This window comes from Haplochromis burtoni, unplaced genomic scaffold, assembly GCF_018398535.1.
Source record: "Haplochromis burtoni strain Fernald_Lab_line unplaced genomic scaffold, NCSU_Asbu1 Contig_1192, whole genome shotgun sequence".
NCBI lineage: Eukaryota > Metazoa > Chordata > Actinopteri > Cichliformes > Cichlidae > Haplochromis > Haplochromis burtoni.
In genome coordinates this window covers 38,924-65,875 of record NW_024583553.1, presented here as the reverse complement: position 1 = coordinate 65,875, position 26,952 = coordinate 38,924, and the positions used below count along the sequence as shown (strand labels likewise).

General features: G+C 39.2%; 1 protein-coding gene across 2 annotated transcripts; it reads right to left on the bottom strand.

The window, feature by feature from the left end:
* Nucleotides 1–36: 36 nt before the first annotated feature.
* On the bottom strand, nt 37–20,131 carry LOC102305798 (cytosolic carboxypeptidase 4). 2 transcript variants are annotated; one of them, XM_005951899.2, is made up of 11 exons: nt 19,103–20,131; nt 12,710–12,918; nt 11,012–11,174; nt 9,379–9,446; nt 9,049–9,165; nt 6,538–6,703; nt 5,093–5,183; nt 4,243–4,509; nt 3,562–3,645; nt 466–546; nt 37–335 (listed from the first exon to the last, which is right to left on the bottom strand). In XM_005951899.2, the coding sequence occupies exons 3-11, from the start codon at nt 11,118–11,120 to the stop codon at nt 149–151; spliced, it is 1,170 nt and encodes a 389-aa protein (XP_005951961.2). In that variant the 5' UTR covers nt 11,121–11,174; nt 12,710–12,918; nt 19,103–20,131; the 3' UTR covers nt 37–148. The 2 variants fall into 2 exon arrangements, with proteins under 2 accessions (XP_005951961.2, XP_042072614.1); XM_042216680.1 differs by lacking the exons at nt 466–546; nt 19,103–20,131 and having other exon boundaries at nt 12,710–13,299.
* Nucleotides 20,132–26,952: the final 6,821 nt, after the last annotated feature.

Genomic DNA, 26,952 nt, shown 5'->3' with positions numbered 1-26,952 from the left:
GCGCCATTTTTCACATGAAATGAAATGATGCCACAGAGTGCTTATTTTCTTCACAAACACCTGCACGCCTATTTGGAGAGTAAATAAGTACCATGTGACATCACTGATTTATGTATAAAGCAATAATGACAATAGTGACAAATTAAGTTTATAAATGAGGGAACACACACACACAAACCACCTCACCATAGTTGAACTGGCTGTTGCTCTTCTCACAGTTGATGACATTAAAACGGTATGGGACATCGGCTGCCATGTTACTAACTTCAAAGTAAAACCACTGGGTATGCTGAGAAGAGTTAACATCTGGATTCAATATGAGGTCATATTCATATCTAGAAGAGAAGAGAGGACATTGTTGTTTTGTACTGCATTTAAAATGAAATATGATTTATTTTCTCAGTAATTAGTAATAATGAAATGTAAGCTTAGATCTCCTAAACTTCACGTCTCAACACAACATACCTGCGGACCTGAACAGCCTTTCTCAGATTCCCAGATTCAAACTTGGAAAAAAACCTCAAAGAATCAGACTGACACTGAAGACTGACAGACGGAGAAACAAAGAGAGACACAGACGGTCTTTAGGACACACACCACCCTATTCCTACATGAACACACACCTATCTGTCTGTCTCTTGCTGTGATTTTTGCAAAAAAGTAAGCAAGAGGCTTAGGGTTAGGTTATTTAAAATTAATTTCTAGTATCAGCTGTTTGCTGGAGCCACAGCTGTAAAAGCTGCTGCTCATGATATCGGTTTGGAAACTTGAAGGTGATACAAATCATGCATATATACCAACACGACAGTGTACAGTGTCACAAGAGCGTTTGTTTTAGTTCAAAGGCTTTATGGTTTTTCCTATAATACCTGGTTTTTGTCAGTTCAGCCTTATATATTATGTTTAACCCAAGTGACCACCCGGTCAGCTGGTGGGTAACAGGCATCTCCGAAAACGTTAGAGCACTTATGCAAATATGTGATGTCTTGATAAATCGAGCAAATGTTTTAAGTTTACACAGCACCATTCTCGCATGAAAATATCTTAAAAGTTTATTTTGTGATCCAGAAAGAGTAGTATTCAAACACTCTGTGTTCCTCCGCTACTGCCTCGTTTGAGCTTTGGACGAAATGGATTCTGGGATATTGCATTTCGTCATTTCGAGCTGATTGGAGACCAGAACAGTCAATCAGATATTTTTGCATCCGTTGCAACAGATACAACGGTGTAGAGAAAGAAATGTTGAGAGCGCGAGCAACACATTGCGAGCGAGCGCAGATGCAAAAACTGAGCGAGAGGGGCTGCTATTGTGTGTGTGTGTGTGTGTGTGTGTGGATAATAGCAAACACTGAAATAAATTTTTTTCACACAGCAATGAATTTTCTTCACTCAAATTCAGCTTGTCTTCGCTCAAAATAAATTTCTCCTCAAAATGCAACACTTGCACCTGCAAACTTTTTTTTACGTGCGCTCAGAATAGTGGCACAAAAGTATTCAGGAAGAAAACCAAACATTGCATATATTTTTATCATAACTCTGGTTTTACGTGGCCTATCAACACAATTTAAAAACTGGTATAAAGTCCACACTTTTTCCGTCAATTGTTCAGTCTGTCCTGCTCACATCTCCAATGGTTGTGTACGTTGTCATTAACGTTGCTTCACTCCACATCAGCCACGTCGCTTTGCTAGCTAAAAAACCGGTGCCGGCACATAAGGACGTTGTCATAGCCTGTCAACGACGTTGATTAGCTGCGTATATACGAATGTGAATCGCATCATTGGCTGGACTGTGGGATAAGGTGGCATCATCAGTGTTGGGGAGTAACGGAATACATGTACCGCCGTTACGTATTTAAAATACAAAATATGAGTAACTGTATTCCGTTACAGTTACCGTTTAAAAAGGTGGTATTTAGAATAGAGTTACTTTGTTGAAATAAATGGATTACACGGCGGTACTTTCCTGTTTCATATTGTCGCGGGTCAGGACTGTTTGGGTTTTGTTTGTTCTGTTGTTCCAGGCAGCAGCGTTACGGTTGCCACGGTTACAGGGTGACGCTCTCTCTGCGACTGTGTGTTTCCTGGGTGAGAAAGTGCCTTTTTGTTGTTGTTGTTGTGCTAAGCTAACAGGCAGAATGCATAGCCCTAAAGAATGTAGCCTCATGGGCAGTGTAGTCCTTGCTGCAGGGAGAATGGACTGCCATACCCGTTATGTGTTTGTGAGCGCGAGGAGGGAGAAAAAGGATGGTAGAAAAGTACGAGTTGACATCGAGCAGAAACGAGAGCTGGGAGCATGTAAATATAATAATCACTGCAGACAAAAAGAGTGCCTGACGAGCCCAGTTGTAAGTAAGTTATTAAGACTCGACTGTACACTGTGTTCGTGTTTTCCTCCGAAACAGTAAGTTCCGTTGGAGCAGCCTTTCAACGCCTCTCTCTGTCTCTCTCTCGCTAGCAAAGTTGACCCACACAACAAAGTAAAGCTATTTTTCGGCTACGAGCCCGACACGGAACCCACCGTATTAGCCAGAGGTCCCTTTACTACGGTTTGGAGCCGTAATAGTAATAAATCACACAGCAATAGGACATTCATGTAGTTGTAAAAAGCATGATAATATATTAAGCAATCCAAAGTATTCAGAATACGTTACTCTCATTGAGTAACGTAACAGAATAAAATGTATTCTGTAATCTGTAGTGGAATACATTTTAAAAATAACCTTCCCAACACTGGACATCGTTCTAATCCTATACGGGAGCAGCCAGACACTTACTGACTAACACTGCCAAACAGAATTGTTAAAGTATTAATTTTAATTTCAATTCAGGTTAGATTTTTTTTGTGCGCAACGCAGATTTTCTGTGCGCAGAGACCGTGCCAGCAGTGTGCAACTGCGCGCACGCGCAGGTTAATGGGAACATTGGGTGCATCCCCTCCAAAAAAATGTAATTAAGTTAAAATGAATGGTTGCCTTTTCTAGACCCGCAACAGACTGGTAAGCTGTCCAAGCTTGTACCCCGCCTTCCTCCTTCCCCTGACCCTGAATTGAATAAGCAGAGGAAAATGGCTTGATGCATAGATAAAAATAAAGTTTCTTTTAGTCTTTCCCAAGACAAATTGTACTGGATTCAAACATCACTCACACTCTCTTATGAGTGGTGAAGGAATTCTTTTGGAACAAAAGCAACAAATACTATAAAACAACACATAAAACTGTATTACTGTCAAATTTAACATTTACAAGTATCAAAAATAGAAGTATTTATTTTCCTGAAAAATGCTCCCCATCAGCATTACATTGATCAGTATTACTGCTGAGGATGTTTATGGTTCGAAAAAACCTTCATATTCAATAAAATCATAGGTTTTGCAGAGGCTGTGCTGTGAGGACCACAACAGCTTTTAATCAGCTCAGAAACACAAGTCTACATGTTGGTTTAAGGTTTAAGGTTTTAATCTTTCAAGCTCAAATCGTCAAGTCCAAGTCCGTCCCGGGAAAACAACCAATTAAAGAAAGAATGGAGATGGGGAGCAGGGGGTGAGGGGAGGGTAACTTACTTGCTATCTTCGAGGTCAAAGACAACATGGTTAATGATGTCATCAGTTTTCAGAAAACGCTGAATATCTTCAAACACTTTCTGTCTGATAAACACACAAGCATAGTCAAGCGTCGAATATTCGAATCACAGTCCTTGAAATATGTTTAAAAAACCTATCCTTTATATTTACAGCAGCAGTAAATATCTGAGTCATTATTAAATACTTATTGCTCAAATACTTATATACCTCCTGCTGTGATCGCTATACTTCCTCTTTAGGCTGTAACATCAGTCAGTCATCTGTTCTTTTCTGCTCACAAAAGTTTTTGGTCAATTTATTCAGTCTGTTAGTGTCACCAGCTGTGATGGTATAATGGATAAAGCTGATCAAATACAAAAGCAATCCAGGAGGTTTAAACATTTCCCCTGCTGCCACCTCTTGCTGTGATTGGACATAGGTGTTTCACATCATTACACCAGGTTTCATTATATTACATGCTAATAGTTTGCTATTGTCCAGTACTAAAACCCTGTCATTGCCTCTGTTGCTTTTCTTACCATATTAGGAATACGGTTAGTGGTAAACATGTGGCCATCTGGAGTGAACGCTCTCCATTCTTTTCACTATAAAAATGCTTAGAGGTCTAACTTTCTACGTACCTGTTACATGAACTACATTATTATTTCATGTATCTAATACCTCTGTATGTTGGGTTTGCGTGGGGCCATGGGTTGATGTCCTGGTGGTGGAAGATGACCCCAGAAATCAGGAAAGGCCAGGATGCTAAAATCTGGAATGGATTTGGTTTTGGAAGCTACAGCACAATATAGCTTGGGATCATGGTGGGGAATACCGGCTCCGTGCCGCTCCAGTAACCTGTCTATTAATGTATGATGATAAAATTCTTCTGTTCCATCTTCTTCATTATCTTGCTCATCTTCTCTCTGACATGGGGAGGCTTCTCCCCTAGAATTAAAAAGGAATGAGATCAGACTCCTAAGATGAGAATTCAAAAGCAACAGCAAAGTCAGAAAGATTTAAATTCTTTCAGTGATGCACACGGAGTTAGTCGCCGAACCCCAGAAACCAAACAAAACAAAACCAAATAAAAGTTAGGCTGACGGGACTAGGGTGATAGTACTGCTGGAAGAAGAATAACAATGTAGACCATGTCCTCTACTAATTGGAAGGTTGGTCCCTGTCTGCTCCAGTCTACACCCCAAATATCCTCGCGCAAGATACTAACCCCAAGCTGCTCAAGTTGCAATTCCATTCGAGTATGTGAATGTTAAATAGAAAGCACTTCTGTAGACAAAATGAAGGTGTGAATGGATGAATCAGGCAAGTTGGATTTCTGCATCATGTAAATAAATGCCACAGTTCTGGCCTTGAAATCTCCTCATGCCGCTTGTCAGTTTAACAAGCAGTAGATTTAAGTTTTTGACAGTTTGTTTTGCATTGTCAGGATAATTTACATTTCAGTTAAAACAGCTCGACAGAACCTTAGTCCATGCAGTACATGCAGTTAGCATGAAGACTTTGAGCTTACATTGCCCCTCTAACCATGGTCCTGAACCCAGGGCTTGTGCCCAGGATGCTGCTGTGACTGTGGAAATCACACGCTTCTAAATGGGCAGCAGCTGAATAGTGAGAAAGGGAAAATAATCCATTGAGTTTTTAAATTCCTACAAAACAAATGAAGGAGCTAATGCAGTGATGTGAAAGAATTTTTGTGAAATTAACTTGTAATTCTTAGAAGAGGTCCCGAGTATTGTTTACTTAGCAGAGCAAATAAAAATCAGTGGAATTAATGAGACTGAAAAGAAATGTGCAATATTTCTTGCAAAAGAAACAAAATAGATTCACGATTGAGTGAAAAAGACAATAATATGTTATTTTGCAGATATTTGACCAGTAATTATTGCTGGCAGAATTGTAAACTTATAATTTATTAGTTTAAGGCATGGTCAGTAATCAGGTAACAGTAATCAAGTTACTAACTCAATTCACTAGCTGTGAGGTACTCAAGCAGACGTTTTTAGTCTGTTTTAGTTTTAGAATTGGCTCAGTATTTCATAAATGTCAACTTTTAAACTTTTAATTAAAGTGAATAATTTAATCATTAAAAACTCCATCCATCCATTCGCTACCGCTTATCCTTTTCAGGGTCGCAGGGGGTGCTGGAGCCTATCCCAGCTGTCATAGGGCGAGAGGCGGGGTACACCCTGGACAGGTCGCCAGTCTGTCGCAGGGCTAACACACAGGGACAGACAACCATTCACACTCAGATTCACTCGCACATTCACACCTAGTGGCAATTTGAATTATCCGATTAACCTATCCCCACAAGCTGCATGTCTTTGGACAGTGGGAGGAAGCCGGAGTACCCGGAAAAAACTGATTTTAAAAATCTGTCAACAACTAACAATAATAAAGAATGAATGTAAATAAGCTGCTTTAATATTTCTGATGAGGTTGTTAAAACCTCATTAGAAGGTTTCTTTGCTGTGTTTTTTACTCTTTGACTGTACTTAACTGGTAACTTTGCATGTTTAGGTGCTATAAATTTATATAACTTATCGTATGCTGTCCTTGGCCAGGACACTCTTGTAAAAGAGATTTTTAATCTCAAGAGTTTTTTCCTGGTTAAATAAAGGTTAACATTTTTAGCCGTTATAAAGCTGTGTTTAAAAACATTGTTATAAACATTCAAATATATTAATGATTTTGCTCTTAAAAGTAGATGGTAAAGAGTGCTACTCATTCTGCTTCTGTTTGTGAGAGGGATAAGCATAAGCTGGAAATATGCATCACTTTCTCTATAGGCTGATGTCATTATCCAGAGCTATCTTTTTGTAATTGATCATAATTTTTCAGTTCAATTCAATTTTTTTACGTAGCACAAAAACACAACAGAAATCTCAATGCAACTTTTTGTAAAGTAGAGACCCTACTTTTGGACCAGTGTTGCTGTGTGTTTAAGCTGGCTCTGACCTGGCATGTCTCTACTGGATATTTCCATCTCTGAGTAAGAACCATCAGAGGTAGAGGAATCTCGACTTGCAGTAGTCTTTGTCCTGTCCTTGTTAAGCACTACCTCATCATCTGATGATGATGATGCTGTTGAACTATCCCCTGTCTCTGAACTCAGATCCAGCTCCTGAAAAACACAGATATAGTCACGTCTTACTCTGGAAAAACACCAACTGTACAGTGCAAGACCTCACAAAAGATGCTTGATTTTTTCTGAAGAGGCTTTGTGTAAACATGTGGGCAGTTGAGAGCTAACCCAGTCAGTAGCCTATGTACAAACATACCTTGGAGGCCACTTGGTCTTTTGAAACATGAGCTATGTTCAGTTATAGAATCAATGCTGCATCATTTATTTCCAAGGTGAGGTGAGTGTGGAACTAGCAAATACATAATAGAGAGCCTTTTGAACAAACTGTTACCTGGCTATGTGGCATTACAAAGTTTTGATTATATAGAAAATTATGTGGATGATGTGTGCAAAAGTGAAAAAAATTATGTTGAAATCGTGATTGCCAGCGTAATAAGTATGCCATGTTAAACAAGAGTCTACCTATTAGCCTCCTTCTTCCACACTGAGGGTGATGAGATGACATTTCTAGACATCACATTGTTTGCTTCCGGTCCACATAGATCATACTATACATATATATACAGGTAAACTGACTCTAAAACCTGAAAATACATGTAGTGGTTAAATATTACAGACAATATTGTTGTCACTCTACAAAATCATTGCGTGGTGACGTCACAGTGACATCAGCTGCCAGTAACAGCATTTATATAGTCTAACTGGCCACTCAAAGTCTTTCAGACTACAAGCCACACATAACCACACAGTGCTTTATTTTATATAATTTAAGCACACTATCTACCTCACATCCATGAGCAGTCTTTGGACCGTGGGAGGAACACGAAGTGAGGAAATTCACACAGGCACAAGTGCAGGAAATGCCATATAGAAAGGCCGTGATATCTCAAAGACTTGAATCAGAACCCTTCCTGCTGTGAAGTGACAGTGCTAACCTCAGCGTCACTTTAATATTTTGTCTGATTTTGTTTTTCAATGCAGGTGCATCCCTGCATTGTAACAAGATGATAAAGGTTATCAGTTCATAAGTGATTTTACTGTTGGCTCTTTAGTGTATCATTACAAGATGGAAAAATCTTAATTAGGTGACAACATATTCCATTTCAGGCGGTACAGTACAGTCATGACCAATACGAACACGTGTTTTGTTTGTTCTTCACTATATCCTAGAAATGTCTTAAATTAACTACAAATTTAAATACAACTTGAAGCTGTCGTGTAGAGGTCAGCCCTGTTGCCTCACAGCAAGAAGATTCTAGGTCTCAATCTGCCAGCTACCTGAAGCATTGCTGTGTGGACTTGGCATATTCTTACTGTGTGATCTCTCCAGTATGCCAGGTTCAAACCACAATCCAAAAGGCATGCATAGAAGGTTCATTGGTGACTTTAAATTGGTCTTAGGCAGGAATGATATTCTGCCTCTGTGTCTTGGCTGTAGGTGTCCACTGATTGGAGTAACTTTGTTTGTGGCTGCTGTGAGCCACACTTGTTTTCCATCTTTCCCCATTTTGTCTTTTAGGTCAACAACTAGAAAAGACTCCAGGGGAATTTCTCTAAATTCATTTTGAGTTCCTGGGGGAGGTGTTACACCCCTCTGCAAGCACTACCTGCCTTTAAAGTGGCACTGCCAATTGACTGGGTTTAATTGCTAATTGTCTGTACTTGACAAAGGGTGGACCTTGTTATGCTCTCCTAACTGATTCCTTTTTGCTGTCATTTTTCAGCTTAAATAAAGTTGTGGTTTCAGTCTCCATTTTATGTTGTGGTTTATGAACCAGGTCATAACACAGCCCTGCAATGGACTGGTGATCTGTAGACAGCTGGCACAGGATCCCTGCATTCCTGAATTGGACAAGTGGTTAAGAAAATATCAAATCTTTTTCATCGATCTGTACCATTTTCTTACTTTCTACTTAATTACTTAGTAACATTTCAGTTTTACGGTTGTGTTTAAAGTTAATCTAGACAAAGGGTTTGGCTTCATACAGAAAAATGTCGGCAGTGTCTTGAGACAAAAACAAATACAATACACTTATTACTTTTATTGAATTAAACATGAAGCCAACATCTTTTGCCTTTAAAAAAATAAACACAAAAGGAAGTTTGTCTTTGGTCAGTTATTTCTTTGTAACAATGTTTCTTGGCAATGAATATTATACTGGTGGAAAGTCTGTTTATTTCACCTTAAATGGTGCTTGAGAAACTTGCTGAATTGTTGTTGCCAATGCCAAACAGTTTATTCTACTACTTTGTTTAGTGTTCTTTATTGAATCGGATGATTGAAGTCCAAAGAAACAACGCATTTGGGGAATTTAACAATTTATTCATCTAACAAACAAATGCACACACACAAACACAAGACAGAGCGAGAGAGAGGTGCATACCTGGAAATCATGTGACAGCTCAGGACAAAAGCAGCTGTACTGTGTAAGCAGCTCTTTAGGTCTGTCAGGGTCAGGAGGAAGACGAAGTTTGTTTAGGTCAGTCTCCAAGTCATCATCCTGGACAACGATGCACACAAATGCATAATGACTCATGAGTCTTCAATATATACTCACAGCAGCATATATCAAATCCACCGTACTGCAGCTACCTTCCTGTGGTAGGTAGCTGCAGTACCCAGAAGGTATGCACAGGCCAAAAACCAGATTTCAAACCATAAACTTTCTTGCAGTGAGGTGACAATCCTAAGCACTCCATCTGCATAGACTCACATAGTCTCTGTTGTTGGCCTCATGGTTATCTTCAGCTTCTTCAGCATCGCTCTCATCACTGCTCTCATCTACAACACATATATACACAACAGAAAACCAATAAGTTAGAGTGACTGTTGACTCCAAAGTAAAATTACAATCATAATGGACATTTAATTTATATAGCACATTTCATTATACTTAAACTTCAATTAGGTTTATACTTAAACAAATGCAAAGGACAAAAACTATGTTGAAATGTATTGACACTTTTGGTGATGAATAAAAATTAGATTAAAATGTTCTGAAGAGACAAGATCCAATCAGAACACATCAAGTTGTGTAAAGAGGTGGAGTGAGCTTCGAATTGATCCAATCAGAAGTAATCTCCATGTGCAGCGAGGTTGGATGTGCACAATTTGATCTGCCACCAACAAACAGGATGGGAGTGGGAGATGCTCCCATGACACCTGTTTTTCATGAAAATGTAACAAAATATCAACGTTTGAGAGGATTAGAAAAGCACATATATGGACACGTTTCATTTCATCTCAAGGAAAATAAGATGGTTTGTTACTTATACACTCTATATTTTAGTCAACTGAATCAACTTCAGATTTACTCTATTACGATCTTATGATATTTAGTCAACTAAAACTAAAAGAATTTAGATGCCGAAATTATGACTAAAGCCAAATTACATTTTAGTCTAAAGACTATGACATAGATTAAATCAGAATTTACTGTCAAAATTTACATTGCTGTACTGAACTGGAAGATAATGAAGTGACTTCAGTACTGGGCTAATACGTTTAAATTCCCAAGTATGTGGACAGAACTCTGGCTGCTGCATTTGTGCTGCTTACAGTCGTCCAACAAATGGAGCGTTACAGTAGTCTAACCAGCCTGATATGACTGCATGGGCCAAATTCTCAGAGTCAATTCTCTAACTTGAGATATTTTTGAAGTATAAAAAATAACTCTGGAAACATTACTGAGCAGAGCTGCAGTCTTACACGCCTCTCTGCAGCTTCTGTCTGCTTGTCTCCAAAACCCCATCCCCCTGCAGCCTGCATCCGCTCCCAGACAAAAAACAAACAAAAAGCTGTGTATGTTTGTTTGGGCCTATCTCTGTACTTGTAATGTATGGAGATCAGCTCAGATAAAATAATTATTGCGGGTGATTTTAACATCCATGGAGATACTAAACATGACAGCCTCAACACAGCATTCCATCTATAATTGGAGTCAACTGGCTAAAGAACCCACCCACCACACATACTCTAGATTTTGTTCTGAAACTGATTATGGAACTGATTATGTCTCATCATTTTCTAATTACATTTAATTTTATTAAACGTTGGCCTTGAGGTCAAGGTCACCGGGATTCAGTCTTGTTCATTTTCAGTAGATACACCTATGGTATAAATATCAAAGTGCTACGTTGCCTCATTCTCAAGTTATTAAATCTACAAACGTGGGTGTCCACACTGCCTGCTCACGCAGTGGGGTGACGAAAATACCCCATTAACCCTTAATGGAATAAAAATGGCCAGTCTCAGACTACATAAGATTAGCTAAAGAGTTAATTAGTCTGTTTGGGGCTCTTGAGGTCTAAACAGTTTTTGGAGGTCTATGAATCCTGGGACTTTACCTGGTGTCTCACTAACATCCGTGAAAGCAGGTGTACCAGGCAGGAGAAAGCTATATGCAGACTGATCTGATGTGACTGGTAGAGGAATTCTAGGAAGACACTTCCTCATCAGCTGCACGGATGGCTCCACCAAACACTCCAGATTTTTGCTTAATAAACATGTCTGCACAGAAACAAACAAGAAAATTGAAACAACATGAAAACTCCAGAAAAATGTGAGCTAACAGATTAGTTTAATGTTAATGAATGAGCTATATTGTACCAACAGAATGCCGAAACCTACCCTCCCAAACTCACATTTGTCTTTCATTCATTTTGTCTTTTGTATATTACAGTTTATTATTTTTATGTGATTTTCTTTTCTCCATTTTTCTTTGGATTTTCTGGTTGATATTCTCCTTTATCTCTATTAAAATGAAAGTACTATAAAATTTGAGCATATTCATTTCCTTGTAAATGAGCAAGCTTGCAAATTCCTCAGGGCATTAGTGAATCATTGCTGCCATTGTATAGCAAAAGAGCTTAAATAAATGTCATGGTGGATAGTACAAAAAAAAAATACAAAGTGGCAAATCAAATAATAACTGTAGAGAACATAAGACAAGTAGCAGTAAAATGCAACCTGGTTTTTAAAAGGACAGTATTAATGCAGCAGGAAATTGTTAATCTGTTGATTTAGCACACTGAGTGGTAAAGAAAACATTTTAATTGTAGTCATTGACTTGGCTGAATGCACGTTCAGCCCTGCTGTTCTGATATAGCTGCAGACAAGACCTCTAAAACTTTAGACTGGATACATTTCAGCATTAAAATTTACTGTCCCACAGCCTGGTAAAGAAGAACAGGAAATTACTGCAATTTGCCACAGACCAAAGTAAAATTGATGTGACTGGCTGAACAGGTAATCTTAGTGGATGTTCTGGGTTTCCAGCAGCGTAAAACAGACTCACCAGAATCATGTATAAATACTTGATTAAACATTAAAATGATACATTTCCTAAATCACCAAGTTAACATCAGCTGCAGTCTCAGTGCTATTTCAGGCTTTGAGACTAAAAAATAAATATAAAATTACTGGCAGTGGCCAGGGGTACCCCTCAGATGCAAGATTTTCAGAAAATCTTTTTTCGGAAAGGTGACCTCTGACCCCTGACCTTGATGTCTAGGACACAGAGATTCAAACTAGTCCGTGATTTTTAGTAGCTACACCTATGGTATCAATATGAAACTAAATTTAAAAAGAAATCCATTAATGCATTCACAAACTTGGGTGTCCACATTATCCACCTGCCTGCCTACCTAGCAGGGTGTCAACAATACCCTTTTACAGCCAAGGGTTAAAAAACTTAGTCAACATACAAATTAAATATGAGATCAGCAAGTACAATGTAGGTGTCCTGTGTTAGGATCACATATTGATCCAATCAAAGTGTTGTGTTTATTGCCAATAAAGTTGTATCTCCTGATGCTACACATCATCGATATTCACTTTGGCACCATGGACACACCCTTCAACAAAAACTTAAAAATCTTTGCAATTTAGCATGATAAATGCATTTCGATTAGGTTGATCAAATACAACCGAGACGAGTCAATTTAAGTAGGTATTAATGGAAAAAGGACTATACTGGCACACAGGCATTTGGTTTCTACCTCATCAAGTCAGATTAACTTCACCTAGAAACAATTTGAACTCACCTGTGCAGTTTGATATAGGAGTCTGATACCTCCCTGGGATAGAAAAGCCTGCCTGCCTGCAGTGCTGTCAGTGGCCTTAAGGAGGCAGCACAGGAGTGCATGACGGATTGCTATGGCAACATCTTGGTTATCTTTGCTATGCCAGTCCTCATAAAGCCACAAGAAGCCAGAGATGTATCCTTTAGATACCGCAGAACAAACATTTGCCTCTGTGAAGGAGAAACAGACAAAAAAAAAGCAGGAAATGACATAAGTACATTAACATTTTGGATCATTGTTTCTTAATATATACTATATTACTTCAGTAATAACTGACTGGAAGCAGTGCAGAAATGCATCTATGTATTCCAGATAAACTAGAAAAGTGAGAATGCCCTTTGAATAGTCTGAACTATTTCTAATCTCATTAGTGTGTAACTTTGTTCACTTTTAGCAATCAAAACAAACCAACAAACAAGAAAATCCACTTTTCACGTAGTGCTGTGTTTTTTGCAGTTCTTACATTGTTTAACAAGACGACTGCATTCCTCAGAAGTAGACATGTAGCCCCAAATGATTTAATATTAAGTAAAATATTTCATCTTACAATTTTACTATTCATTATTATATATACTATATATATAATATATATATATATATATATATATATATATATTTATTATATATATATATATATATATATATTTATATTATATTATATTAATATAGTTAATGCTGCTGGTGTGAAATGCTTCTATACTCTGTTAAATGCTGAAGCACTGAAATACTGTAATCATTAGCCTAAATATTTTGCCTGAACAATTTAGACTTAGAGGAAAACTGTTTGGATTCCGACTGACGAAACCTTCCTTTCACCCTGTGACATTATGGACATTATGAACAATGCCAGGCATCCTCTGCACACGGCCATTAACAACCAGAAGAGTCTGTTCAGTGACAGGTTGCTTCTCCCAAAGACAAGAACTAACAGACTTAAAAACTCCTTTGTCCCACACGCCATCAGACTGTTTAACTCCTCTCTGGAGGGGAGAGGGAGGGGAAACAGGAGGACAAAGGAGGGGGGAACAACTAAGCTGTAGTGCCTCTTCACCTCACTGTACAATACCTTGTGCAATACTTTTTGTAAATAGTCAACAGTGCAATAGACCTCAATACTTGAAATGTGCAATTCACTTGTATTTTTATTTTTATTCCTATTTATTCTATTTATCCCCTTCGTATATTTTATTTATATTTGTCTCTGTATTTATATATGTGTGTGTATGTGTGTGTGTATATATATATATATAATATTCTGTAACTCTGTAACTTCTGTCGGTGCTGTGCTTTTTTTGGAAATCGAATTTCCCAGAGGAACCCACCCGAGGGATTAATAAAGTTCTATCTTATCTTATCTTATCTTAGCTGGAATAAGCTACAGCACCCCTGAAGTGGATAAGCGGATAAAATTGGGTGGAAACATGGACATTTTTCTTTATGTAAAATAAATCACACAAAAAAACTGCAAGCCATCAGGGTCTCTGGCAGGGCAGTGACTGTCTAAAAGGTCACTGCCCAAGTTCAGTTAGTTAGAGCGACTTGCACAGATGCAAACAATGACACTTGCTGAACTGAGGTATTGGCTGATTTCAGTCTCCACACTGTGGGTCCCAATCTGAACCCCAAATCTGACTACTGAACCTGCTTGAAAATCAGGAAAATAAACTTACACAAACTTTAAGCCTTTTAAGAAATATTTATCTGTCAGTGTCATCACAAACCGCACACTTGTATATTTTTGGGTCAGTCATCTAGTAAGTGCATCATTCTCCAGTTTACAAGAAAATCCAGAATATTTAAGATGCCATTCAGAATGTCACTCGGTCCTTCTCTGCATCTTTCTGATGTACACATATCACATCTTGACAAACCAAATCCACACATACAGCAGATAAATAAGCATTGCTCCAAATGATATAAAATTAATCCATAAATTTTGTAAATTCAAATGTGTAATAATGAGAAATGACACAGGGAAAAGGTATTGAACACATGATGAAACAAAGGTGCAAAAAGGCATGAAAAGCCATGACACCAACTGAAATCTATCAGTAATTAAAAAGCAATCCTGCCACCTATTACCAAGGTGTCACACAGCAGGGAATTGTGAATTTTGTGGACAAGAGGAAAGGTTTGAACATGTTAGAATGTGGGAAATATAGGCAGGAAAGGCAAATACTCAAATCTGAATTACAGAAAAATAGAGTTCAATTAAGGATAAAAGAAATATTGCAAAGGAATACAAGTAGAGGAATACTCTTAAGGTCTTTAAAACCTTATTGATTGCATTGGTTACAGAACAATTTCTGAACTACTGAAGGTTCCAGTGAGAAACTGTTGGGGCCAAAATCCAGAAGTGGAAAGATCATTTCAACATAAACCGGCCACAGCCAGGTGTTCACCACAGGATGTCAGACAGAGGAGTGAAAAGAATTTTCAGAAAACTTGTCCAAGAGCTACAGCAAGACCTGGAATCAGCAGGTACAATTGTTTCAGAGGAAAAACAATAAGTAATGCACTCAACCACCATGACCTGTATATACACTCACCATGCAAGACTCCACAGCTGAAGAAAAAGGATGCTGCGAACAACCGAACAACATTTAGACAAGCCTGAGAAATACTGGGAGAATATAGTCTGGTCAGATGAGACCAAAATTGAACTGTTTGGATGCCATAAAATGCGCCATGTTTGTAGCTCAAAGGTCAAAAGGCACTGCACATCACCCCAAAAACACCATACCAACAGTGACATTTGGAGGTGGGAAAACCATGGGGTCATTTTTCAACATACAGCACTGGTTTGCTTCGTACAATTGAATGAAGGATGAAAGGAAAAATGTAGGGAGACATTCTTGATTAGAAATCTGCTGCCATCTTCCAGGATGATTAAAATGAAACGAGTGTGGACGTTCCAGCAAGATAATGATCCCAAACACACAGCCAAGGAAACTCTCCATTGGTCTCAGGGAAAGGGGAAAGAAAGCTGCTAGAATGGCCCAGCCAATCATCTGACCTGAATCCAGTTGAAAATCTATGCAAAGGATTAAAGCTAAGAATTGGAGTTCATAGAAGGAGCCCACAGAACTTTCAGGATTGGAAGACTTGTTGTTTTGTGTGGAAAAATGTGCCAAAATCACACATGAGAAATGCTTGTTACGAGTTTATCTACACAAGAGATGTCTTGAAATTTTTGCACGAAATATTAAATAGATTTTAAATACTTTTTCTGTGTCATTTCTTTTGTGTGCTTCATTGTGTTTACACTACAGTGGATTTGAAAAAAAAGATCAACATGCGATTGAACTGCACACTTCCAGGTTTAATTCTGTGGTTTTTAACAGATAGTCCATTAACTGCAAACATTTTGATTAAATATCTGGAATCGTTTAATGTTGAACTTGGAATTGGCAGGCTGGAATTTTCAATGTGAGTCAAAGAGACAAGAAATTGAAATAGAGTGAATTGCCAACAGACTAAACAGCTCACCAACATAATCCCTGAAAGACAACCAAGGTGAAAGCAACCTTCAGCTGCTCCTTTGCTTGTTAGGCAAATGTGAGTTTTTGGCCTAAAATGGCCTGAAAAATAAAGTAGATCATTACAAATCTTTCATTGATTAAGAGAACACCTTTCACATCATGTTGGAAAACCAAGAACAGTTTTCAGGAGACAGGTATATCACTGAAAAAGTCTTCAATCAAAAAATGCCATCATGAATACAAATGAAGGGCATTTACGACAAGGACTGAACCAGTGGTTACACTCGAGAACAAAAAGCCCACATTAGACTAAGATTGATTGTGTTTGTTGATGATGTGAATGTTGATAAGGATAGCATGTATTCTGAAATGTACAGAGCTATACTCAAAAAAAGAGAATATTCTCCAATTGCCAATTTAGTCACCTGAACCCAACAGAGCATACGTTTCAGTTACTGAATATAAAACTGAAGACAGAGGCCCACGAGCAAAGCATCTCAAGAGAGATTTGGTTTACATGGGTTCTAGAAATTAGGTGGCCATTGACTGTAAAACAATACATATATTTAATAGCATTTAAGTTTGTCAAATTGCTTTTGCGTCACATTACTGTTGCTGCTAAACCACTTATAAAATATAACGTAATTAATGTCTAAATTGTGGACATTTACTTTTTTTTGTTTCCCTTTTTTTTGTCCCTTTATCGATCCCGCAGATCGATAAAGGCTACACTAGGAACTGAAAGCTGCAGAAACTAAAAACCTCACTAGGGCTGAGAAACACTGGGGAAGGAAAATAGATGCCTTGACAAAGAAACACTGACATAATATATGATATACATAGGAGGGTAATTAGGGAAGTGGAAACACGTGGGGAAAAAACACTCAGCTAAACTGAATCTAAAGAATGAGACAAGGGAAGCCAATCTGAGCATAATGCACATGAGACGACAGACTATCAAAATAAAACACAAAGTAACAGAACACAGGAACACAGACTTGATATGGTAATGTCTGTCCATAATACTACTGTTAACTAATATTATAGAAATCATTATTGAAATTTACTTTTCATTAGGTTGAGCTGGTTCAGCTGACATTGACCCCATATACAGGGCATTTGCCCATAAAAAACTCACTGGGTTGTGTGTGAAGGTTCTCAGTCATCCAGGTCATCGTAGTCTAAGGAGCCTGGAAAGAAAAGCGTCTGGACTTCTTTAGGTTTTCTTGAAGACATTTCACCTCTCATCCGAGAAGCTTCTTCAGTTCTAAGTGCAATTGGTGGAAAGTCCCAGATTTTAAGCCCTATGGAAGTGTCCACAAGAGGGTCATGGACTCCCTATTCACCCTCTACCTAATTGCACAAGCCAATGTGTGAAAACAGGTGTGGGTCACAGTCAGCCAAGGTTTCAGGTGGACCCATTGTGAAACCTTGCCCAATCCTATCATGTAATTTACTGAGGTCAAATGGCCCAGGATGTGAGTGGATGTTAGTTCATGCAAAGATTTTGTAAAACTCTTTCAATTAAAGCTGAAAGTCTACACTTCAATCATGTTGATTTACATCTACTGTGGTGGTTTACAAAGACAAAACTTCAAAACATGTTTTTCTGTCCCAAACATTATCAAGGGCACTGTATATATCACTCCACTGGTTCATTTCTCTGATTAGGCGAAGGGGCTTTGATTGTGTAGAGCCATTATCATCTTTAGAAAAGCAAGTGCACACTTACTTTATTGTGCAAAGCAGATCCTAAACTGGCAAGCAAAAGCTTAACTCTAGTTTTAGGAGAATAATACTTGTTTCCAGTCTGAATTTCAACAATCAGTGGGACTCACCAGCTGCAAAGCCTCCTACCCTTTTATCATCCCCTGATGCATTGTCTCAGGGAGGTATTTAGCAAAGATCGCCCTTCAGTGCTGTTATGACAATGACATAGACCTGCAATCTGTTACTATTCTTCTGTCTAGTTTTCATGTTGACTCATTAGATAGAGAAATAAATCAATGACCTGGTTACAGGTATTGTCTGTCTTGGTTTCTGTTTTTATTCACAGATAATAAAACCTTACCTTTAAGAGGGCCACATAACATTACCATCAAGAACAAATATCTACTCTGCTTTCCCACCGAACGCTGGCTGGCACCTGACTGTTACTTTATCAGTACGTGGAGTACTTAAAGTTACATCCACATCAAACTCTCCACCAGATTGTTCTGTCAGCAACAGTAGTCAAATGACTTTAGTCGTAGAAGTGGCAGTCTTTAGCTTCTAGTGACTTATCCTGGCTGAAGTTAAAAAAATGAATAAGTTTAATAAGATGTTTTGTCAGAATATTGTTCTAAATTTTCATTCGGATTTAAAAATTAAGGGAATAATACTGTTGATAACTGGATCTAAAGCAGGAGGTGCCATCAAGTATCATAACTGCCAATTAATTTTTCACATCACTGAGAAGGAATTTGGGCCCACTCTTCTTAATTCAGCCACAGTGGAGGGGTTTCAAGCATGAATTGGAAGACTTGTTGTTGTCCAAAATTATTATTATTATTATTGAGTCATTTAGAGGTGGGCTAGTTGGTGTGTTTTAGATTAACGTCTTGCTTCAGGACATGAACTGATGGACTGATGGATTAGAGTTCATAGTTTATCAATTACAGAAAGTCATCCAGGTCCTGAAGAAGCAAAGCAGCTCCAGACCCTCACACTACCACAACCATGTTTCACTGTTGGTACGATATTCTTTTCATGAAATACTGTGATAATTTAATGTCAATGTAACACAGTCAAATCTTTCAAAAAGTTCAGCTTTTATCTCATCAGTGAACAAGAAGTTGAGTAAATTGTATTGAATCTAATCTAAAAATCTTACCGTTTTCCCTCTCTGTCAACTGCAGGTTGAATTTTTTATGGATGTCACCCAAGCCATGGGTCTGGACTCACTGTAAAACATTTCAGTGTGTATCTTTTAAATAAAAATGTGAAAAGCCATTTTTACTTACAAATTGTAAATCAATCAGCGAAATATCCACTTTTTATGCTTTTTGTTATTTTAATTTTCTTCATATCAACAACCATTTGACTGTAATGGATTGAACTGACACCCCCACCTCCTCCCACAAACAGCAGATTATGGAGCTTCTCAATGGTTCATGAAAGTTTGCTAATAGTTTTGCCATAACTTACTTTGAAATGTAAGACATTTAACAAAACTCAATTGTACATCATCATAAATTAAAGTGGGCATTAAAAGATTGCATCATTATATTTATTTAACATCAGTAACAGATAACCGGTTTTGGATTTTCTTACAGTAGTAATCTGAATTGTTAATAACTGGGTTAGGGTCAGGGTTCCTTCCTATTCTTTGTCCATTATCTTCAGACTGATCCTCACTTTGTGAATGTGACTGAATGGATTGAACCACATACTCTTACTCCTGTTTCAGCAGTTCCTGTATAGTGTCATCAGTCATGTCAACAAGTGTTTAGCACAAATTCAAGTTCAAAAAAGAGGGAGCCTTCATTTTATGCACAAGAGTGGAAAAATTGTGATGGCTAGTGTTCTTGCCATAAAGACCTTAAAAGTTGGCTGAGCAGACCAAAGAGGATAATGAACCGCCAGAGATATAATGTCATTCTGAAGAGTTTCTGTATCCATTGCAAAAGGCAGTAGAAGCTCTAGTGAGCAAGTTGTCTCATGCCATGTTATTTGTGATCTATTCTATATCCATGTCAATGTGATCGTGTAGAACAGTGGTTCTCAAACTGTGGTACACGGGCTCCCTCTAGTGGTACGTGGGAAGTCTCCAATAAAATTTTTATGATTAAATAATATACCATTTTCTGCTTGAGGGATTTCTGAAAAATTAAAACGTACAGCTCTGTTATCACTTCCAACATAAATGGAAACTAAACAGCAGTGACGTTTGTAGGGTTACTGAAGTTGGGCTAGCTGGTATAAAACGATGTCCTGCGTGGTGGCTAGCTACACAGCTATGGTTAGCTTAATATAAGCACATTAGCACAGTGAAGCTGGAGCATGAACGCTAACTATTTTCCACTCGATAACAGTTCCTGATGGTTAGGGACAAATGCAATCGCATGTCGGGATGATGTAAACAGACCAAACTTCAGTCAGGAGAACAACTGAGATAATTCATCACAATACGAGGTTAGTAATTAATATACTGCTGCATGGGCTGGGCTGTAGTTACATTGTAAGGTTTTAAAAACTGGGCTTTAAAATAAACAGTGTTAATAAAAACCGTCAGAGGCCGACAGTGATCACTGCCTTTTTTAGGGTCTTGTTCAGATTAAATAGAACAAAATATAAAGCATTAAAACATGTTAAAAACACAGCAGCCTTGATAAATGCAGAGTAGTTTGGACCCGGAAGCAGGATTCATACGTCATCACTTGGAGACTGGATAATCTACCTGCTGTGAATGTTTTAATGCAGTACAGCTGTTATTATTATCACTTGTCACATCCTGTTTATGACAGTTAAAATAAATAACATTCATATAAGTGACACCACATGTAAACTGTATGTGGTGTTAGATAGGCCTCTACTACTGTACTTTAATGTTGGTCATAAGGGTGGTACTTCAAGATCCACATATTTTATGAGGTGGTGCTCATTGTGAAAGGTTTGAGATGGTGATGTGCGGATCGATACTGAAATATCGATTCCTCCGATACCAGTCATTTATGTTCTAGAATCGATTCTCACATTAAAATATCGATATTTTAGTAATTTAGGGTAAATTTGTAGTTTATCATTAACAGGAACAGAGTGGAAAGAAACTATATCATTCTGATTGTCTACGTTGGAAGGAACTACTTTCTCTTCCGCCTTCCATAGTCATGTGCAAAATACGGCTGTATAAATGTGTCGCAGCCCCTTGGCGTGCGCACTCACAACAATGGCTGAGCGTAAATGGAGTCATGTGTGGACGTGTTTTACCTCCACAAACAGCTGAGACGTAGTTTGCGATACATGTGGCAAGACAGTGAGGTGTTGTGGCAACACCACTAACCTTCTCAAACACCTCAGAGTAAATCATATCACAGATTATGACGAGCGTATGTTGAGGCGAACTGAAGAGGAGGAGTGGACAGGGACAGGTGCTGCTAGGGGGAGACAGACATCTCTCGCGGAGTCCAAATAGCGCACGACTTCAGTTTTTTTTATTTCTATATGATGAATTCTGCATTATTAAGTGATAAGAACAAGTAATCTGATGTCCTGTAATCTGATGTCCTGTAATCATGATGACGCTATCATTTGAGATACAATAAAAGATACAATAAATAAAATACATTTTTGTACAAAGTATCGGTATCGGATCAGTATTGTCGATACCACCCTGAATTTTACTTGGTATCGGATTGGAAAGGAAATCAGTGGTATCGCACATCACTAGTTTGAGAACCACTGGTGTAGAAAATATGGAAAACCCAACAACTCCACAAAAGTGTCTCTATCGCCCCCTGGTGTCTGGCTGCAGTATTGTTCAAAAACCCCACACCCTCGACGTTAGAAGATGGAACGGGGACAAAGTAAAAGTTCTCCTGAGATAAATTTTTCCAAAAGATGGTTTCAGCAATTATTATTAGTTGTTCTCATCATGTTGAGGGGTCTCCTTTATCATAAGTTTGATTTTAATTTGTTAAATTGATGCGCAACATCATTTTTGATTGGCAGCTGCACTTACAGAGAAAATTGCATATATCGCTGTTCAGGTACTGAAGCTAGAATAGAGATGCTAAGCTGAGTTTCAGCATTTACTTTCCAAAACCGCAAGTTTCTGTTTCAAACTGATGGTGTGAGGTGTTCTGCTGTAAACTGGACTAGAAGGACCTGATGCATCATCATTGGGTAAGTTAAATGTGTGTTTGGAAGCTAATTAATGTGCTTAACTAGCTAGTTAAGACAAGCAGTCAGCTGTTGGGGAAAGTTGCTTTTGGCTTGCTAATTTGTGTACATGAATGAATTTTCCCTGACTGAAGAAATCGCTGATATTGAATGGTGATTAAGTCAGTGCAGTAGCTCAGACATGCAGAAATGCAGCTGAAGATGAGGCACTGAAACAACTGAAATGAGAAACAGAGAAAAGTCACAGGGCTGCTCATTCACTAACACTGTCATTACTTTACTTTTTTATGAGTATCATTCTGTAAGAGTAACAGGCTGTACTCTTCTTCAGTTCCTGTGCAGAGCTGATTATTAAATATGTGCAAACAGCATCATGTTTCCGTCTCTCTCCACATCTGCAAGGACAGTAGACAGTAACACCAATTTTTTTTCAGAAGTGTGGACTTCAACAACCACTCATTAATAGTGGCAGATTTAACACGGTATTAATGGAAGATCTGTTACTGATGACTTAAAATGTTCTTATAGTATTCTTCACTTTCAAACTAGCTGTAATATCAATTCCAGTTTCTAGCTGATATTTCAGTTTGTTAACCCAGCTCACGTCCACAAAATAAAAGAAACCGAGTTAATGGCCAAAAAACCCCAAAGCCTAATAAATATGTTCTGAGTGAACATAGTTAGTTAATATGTGCACTGAAGGACATATCCTGGTCAAAAAACAACTCAAAGATTCCTAACAGTGTTACTGGAGTCCAAGGCAATGCCACCTAGAGTAAGCATCTGTTTAGATACTGTATTTCTAAAATTTTACAGCTGAGTACAATAACTTCAATAACGACATTCCTGCAATTTAACTACGGTAATTGGGATGTGTTATCTGGCTTCATGGATAGATAAAACTGGGTATTATCTGCATAACAATGAAAATGTATGCTATACCTTCAAATGATACTGTCTCAGTGAAGCTTGAATAATGTAAGCAGAACTGGTCCCAGCACAGGACCTTGTGGCCTTACATGAACACGCAGAAGTCTAATAGAGAGACATGATTCAAATCACTGCAGAGCAGTACCTTTGATACCTACAGCATTTCTCTAACAAAATATTGTAGTCGACAGTGTCAAGCGTGCTGTCAGATCATTTGTAAACTGTACTGCTGTTTATATACTGTAGTGAATATCATGATGATCAGTATGTCCAGTTCTGGATGTATGTATTCATGTAGTTCAGTGGATTCGACATGTTTTGAATAAGCACTGACTTATATATAAGGTCCTCTAGTTCACAATTGCACGGCAGAGCACAGCAAAGTAAGCCATAACTTTTAAGGAAATGTCTGTAGAGCTCTAAAAATAATTTTAGCAAAGCACAGATCTGGGGAAGGATGCAGAAAAATGTCTGCAGCTTTGACAGTTCCATGAGCACAGTGGCCTCCATCAACCATAAATGCAAGAAGTTGGGAGCCACTAGGATTTTTCCTAGATCTGGCTATCCAAACAATCTGAGCCATCAGAGTAGAAGAGCCTTAGTCAGGGAGGTGACCAAAAACCGAATCGTCACTTTGACAGTGATCCAGCATTTCTCTATAAAAATGGTTGTCCTGCAGCACTCTGCCAATCAGGCCATGATGGTGTGGCCAGACAGAAGCCATAAGACACATAACAGCCTAGCCAAAAGGCAGCTGAAGGGTTCTCAGTTCATGAGAAACAAAATTATCTGGTCTGATGAAACAAGAATTGAAATCTTTGGCCTGAATGGCATGCATTATGTCTGCACCAGACATCAATTGTCACCTGGCCAATACCATCCCTACAGTGAAGCATCATGCTGTGCGTATGTCTTTTTTCACCAACCAGAACTGGGAGACTTGTGAGGGTCAAGGGAAATTTATGCAGGAATGTACAGAGACATCCTTGATGATAACCTGCTCCTGAGAGCTCAGACTGGGGCATAGGTTCATCTTCCAACAGGAAAATGACCCTAAACACACAACCATAACAAAGGAGTGGCTTTGGGACCATTCTGTGAATGTCTTTGAGTGACCCAGCCAGATCCCAGACTTGAGCCCAATTGAAAATCTCTGGAGAGATCTGAAAATGGCTGTGCACTAGTGTTTCCCTTCCAACCTGATGGAGGAGGAGAGGTTTTACAAAACACAAACACAAAACATACACATATGTGTGTGTGTGTGTGTGTGTGTGTGTGTGTGTGTGTGTGTGTGTGTGTGTGTGTGTGTGTGTGTGTGTGTGTGTGTGTGTGTGTGAGAAGTGTTTACATACCATATCTGCTTCTGCCGTGGCCTGGTGGACAAAAAATTGGTTAAGGGTTCCCCGAGCTTTCACGCCCCTCATGTTCTTCATGTGCCCACCATTAGAAGCATGCCTATGGAAAAAGTGCGCCGGCACACAGTGCAGTGCGCTTTATAGGTGTTATCGTGCACTTTTCCAGCCAGGTGTTTTCCTTTTCCCATTCCTCCCTGTACTTTTGCAGCCTTTTTTTCTTTCTCTGAGCGAACAAACATTGCTGCTCTAATGCTGGGCTTACACTGTGCGATTTTTGGCCCATTTTGAGACGATTTTTGAGTCGTGCGACCGATTTGGTGATCGGCCCGATTTTGGCCTTCATCGTGCATCGTGTAGTATACGTGGGGTAACGAGAAGCGATTAACACCTCGAGCAGCTCCCGATCATCAATCGCTCGTGAGGGTGTCACCGCAGCTGCTCACACTGCTCACGCGCAAACACGTAAACGTCGGTGAAAAAGACGGAGCAGCACGGCTGTGCAGCGTGTGATCTGGACACAAGCGATGGAGGCACAACTTGTAGAACTTTGGAAAGCTCATCCGAGCCTTTTCGATGTGGCATCACAAAATTATCACGACCACAACAACCGTGAAAATAGTTGGATCTACTGCTGCTCAATCACAGCTGCCTGATCAATGTTTTTCATTAGCAATTTAGCAAAGTTGATGGTGGTGGTGTGTCTGTGTGAGTGAAAGACAGAGAGAGCGAGCGACAGATTTCTGTTATAACCTTCATTTTATGGACGCACAGTGTGAGCACTCAGGTCGCATCAGAGCATCGGGTCGTATAGTGTGAGACCTGCATCGTGACCTATGAACTTCTAACCCTGCGAGTCAATCGTGCAGTTTGAGCAGGAGCTGAATAACGTGACTGAAAAAATCGCACAGTGTCTGCCCAGCTTTAGGTGTACTGTCGTCCGAGACTTGCACCGCAGTGTCGGCGTTTGTTTCCCTGTTGGCCATGCTTCTTGTTGTGGTCATCTGTTGTCTTCCGGTATTTTCTCCGTAAGCGACCTTTCCTCGACCAATGAGATGAGCGGTAATCTGAATTGTCATACTCGAATTGTCATAAGTGTGCTGTCAGCTCATTGGTCACAAAGCAGGAGAGGGGCTGGGAATTATGTTTTCAAACAAAGTGTTAATTCCATTAAACATTTATAGACTACTTTTGATTCTCACTGTATTACGGGACAAAGTGCGTCCCTTATTAGCTCAATACGGGACGTGTACTTTTGTTTCTAAATACGGGACGATTCCGTTTTTTAAGGGACGGTTGGCAACCCTATTTTGTGCAAACTGTGCAAAATGGAGTTTGCATACCACCGAAGCACTTCAACCTTACAGTACCATCTAAACGCAAAACATGTTGCAGCAACACAGAAACTGTGGGTGCTTTTAGCAGTTCAAGTACCAACAAAAGGTGTCGGCAGCCCAAACTTGATGAAATGACTGGCTTCAGGACCAAAATTAGTAAGGCTTTATTGACTTCTGCTTCCCTGACTTCTGCATGAAGTCAGGGAAGGGATTCACGCTCCGGAGCTAGCTGAATGCATCCACTCCCAGGTTCCCATGCCCCAGCAGCAGCTGCCAGAGCTTTCCACACCTGCTGGCCTCGTGTCACTTCAGCCAGAGGTTTCCAAACCTGCTGGCCGTGCCTCGTCTTTGCCAGAGGTTTCCACTAGGGGTGCAACGATACTCGTATCGATATTGAACCGTTCGATACAGTGCTTTTGGTTCGGTACGCATATGTATCGAACAATACAAAATTTTTAATTTATTTTATCAACTTTCCTTCTGACGATGCTGTCTGTGTTGAGCGCTCAGTGGATCTGCTCGACAGTGCAGCCTAGGCGGAGTAGTCGAAGGCAGATTCACTGAGCGCAGGGCAAGCTAGCAAGACAGAAGCTAAGCTCGTTGCAACATGGCAAATTGAACCTCCCCCACCCTCATTCAGATCTGGCGTTTGGAACTATTTTGGTTTTCATGTGACGTATGACCCTGAAGGTAAGCGCGTCATGGACAAAAGTAAAACAGTATGTTGGATGTGCCACGCAATGCTCAATTACATTGGTGGGAACTAGTGCGTTAGCGCAGTTAGCTCGTTAACGTGTTGGCCGTCCAGCCCCATGCACGGGGCGATCCGCGGTAGCTCGTTAACGGAGATTTGCCGTGTTGTGGCGTTAACGTCATTTCAACGAGATTAACGCTGACAGCACTAGTGGGAACACAACGAATATGACTGCACATTTACACTGACATCATCCTAGTGCAAAGACAAGTGGAAGCAGACAAAAACAACAAGCACGCATGCTACAAACTTTACCCGAGTCATTTAGACAGCCGTTAGCACATGATTCTCCTTATGGGGACCTGATATGTTTAATATGCTGCTGAGAGTATACCCCAGAAGAAGCGTATAGTATAGCTTTTATTTTGGAAAGAGCCATTTCTCTGTAATAAACTCTCTTTTCCAAAGATGAGTGATTTCTCAATCAGATAGATTTATTTTTTTATTACTTTGTTGTTTCAGCAACATT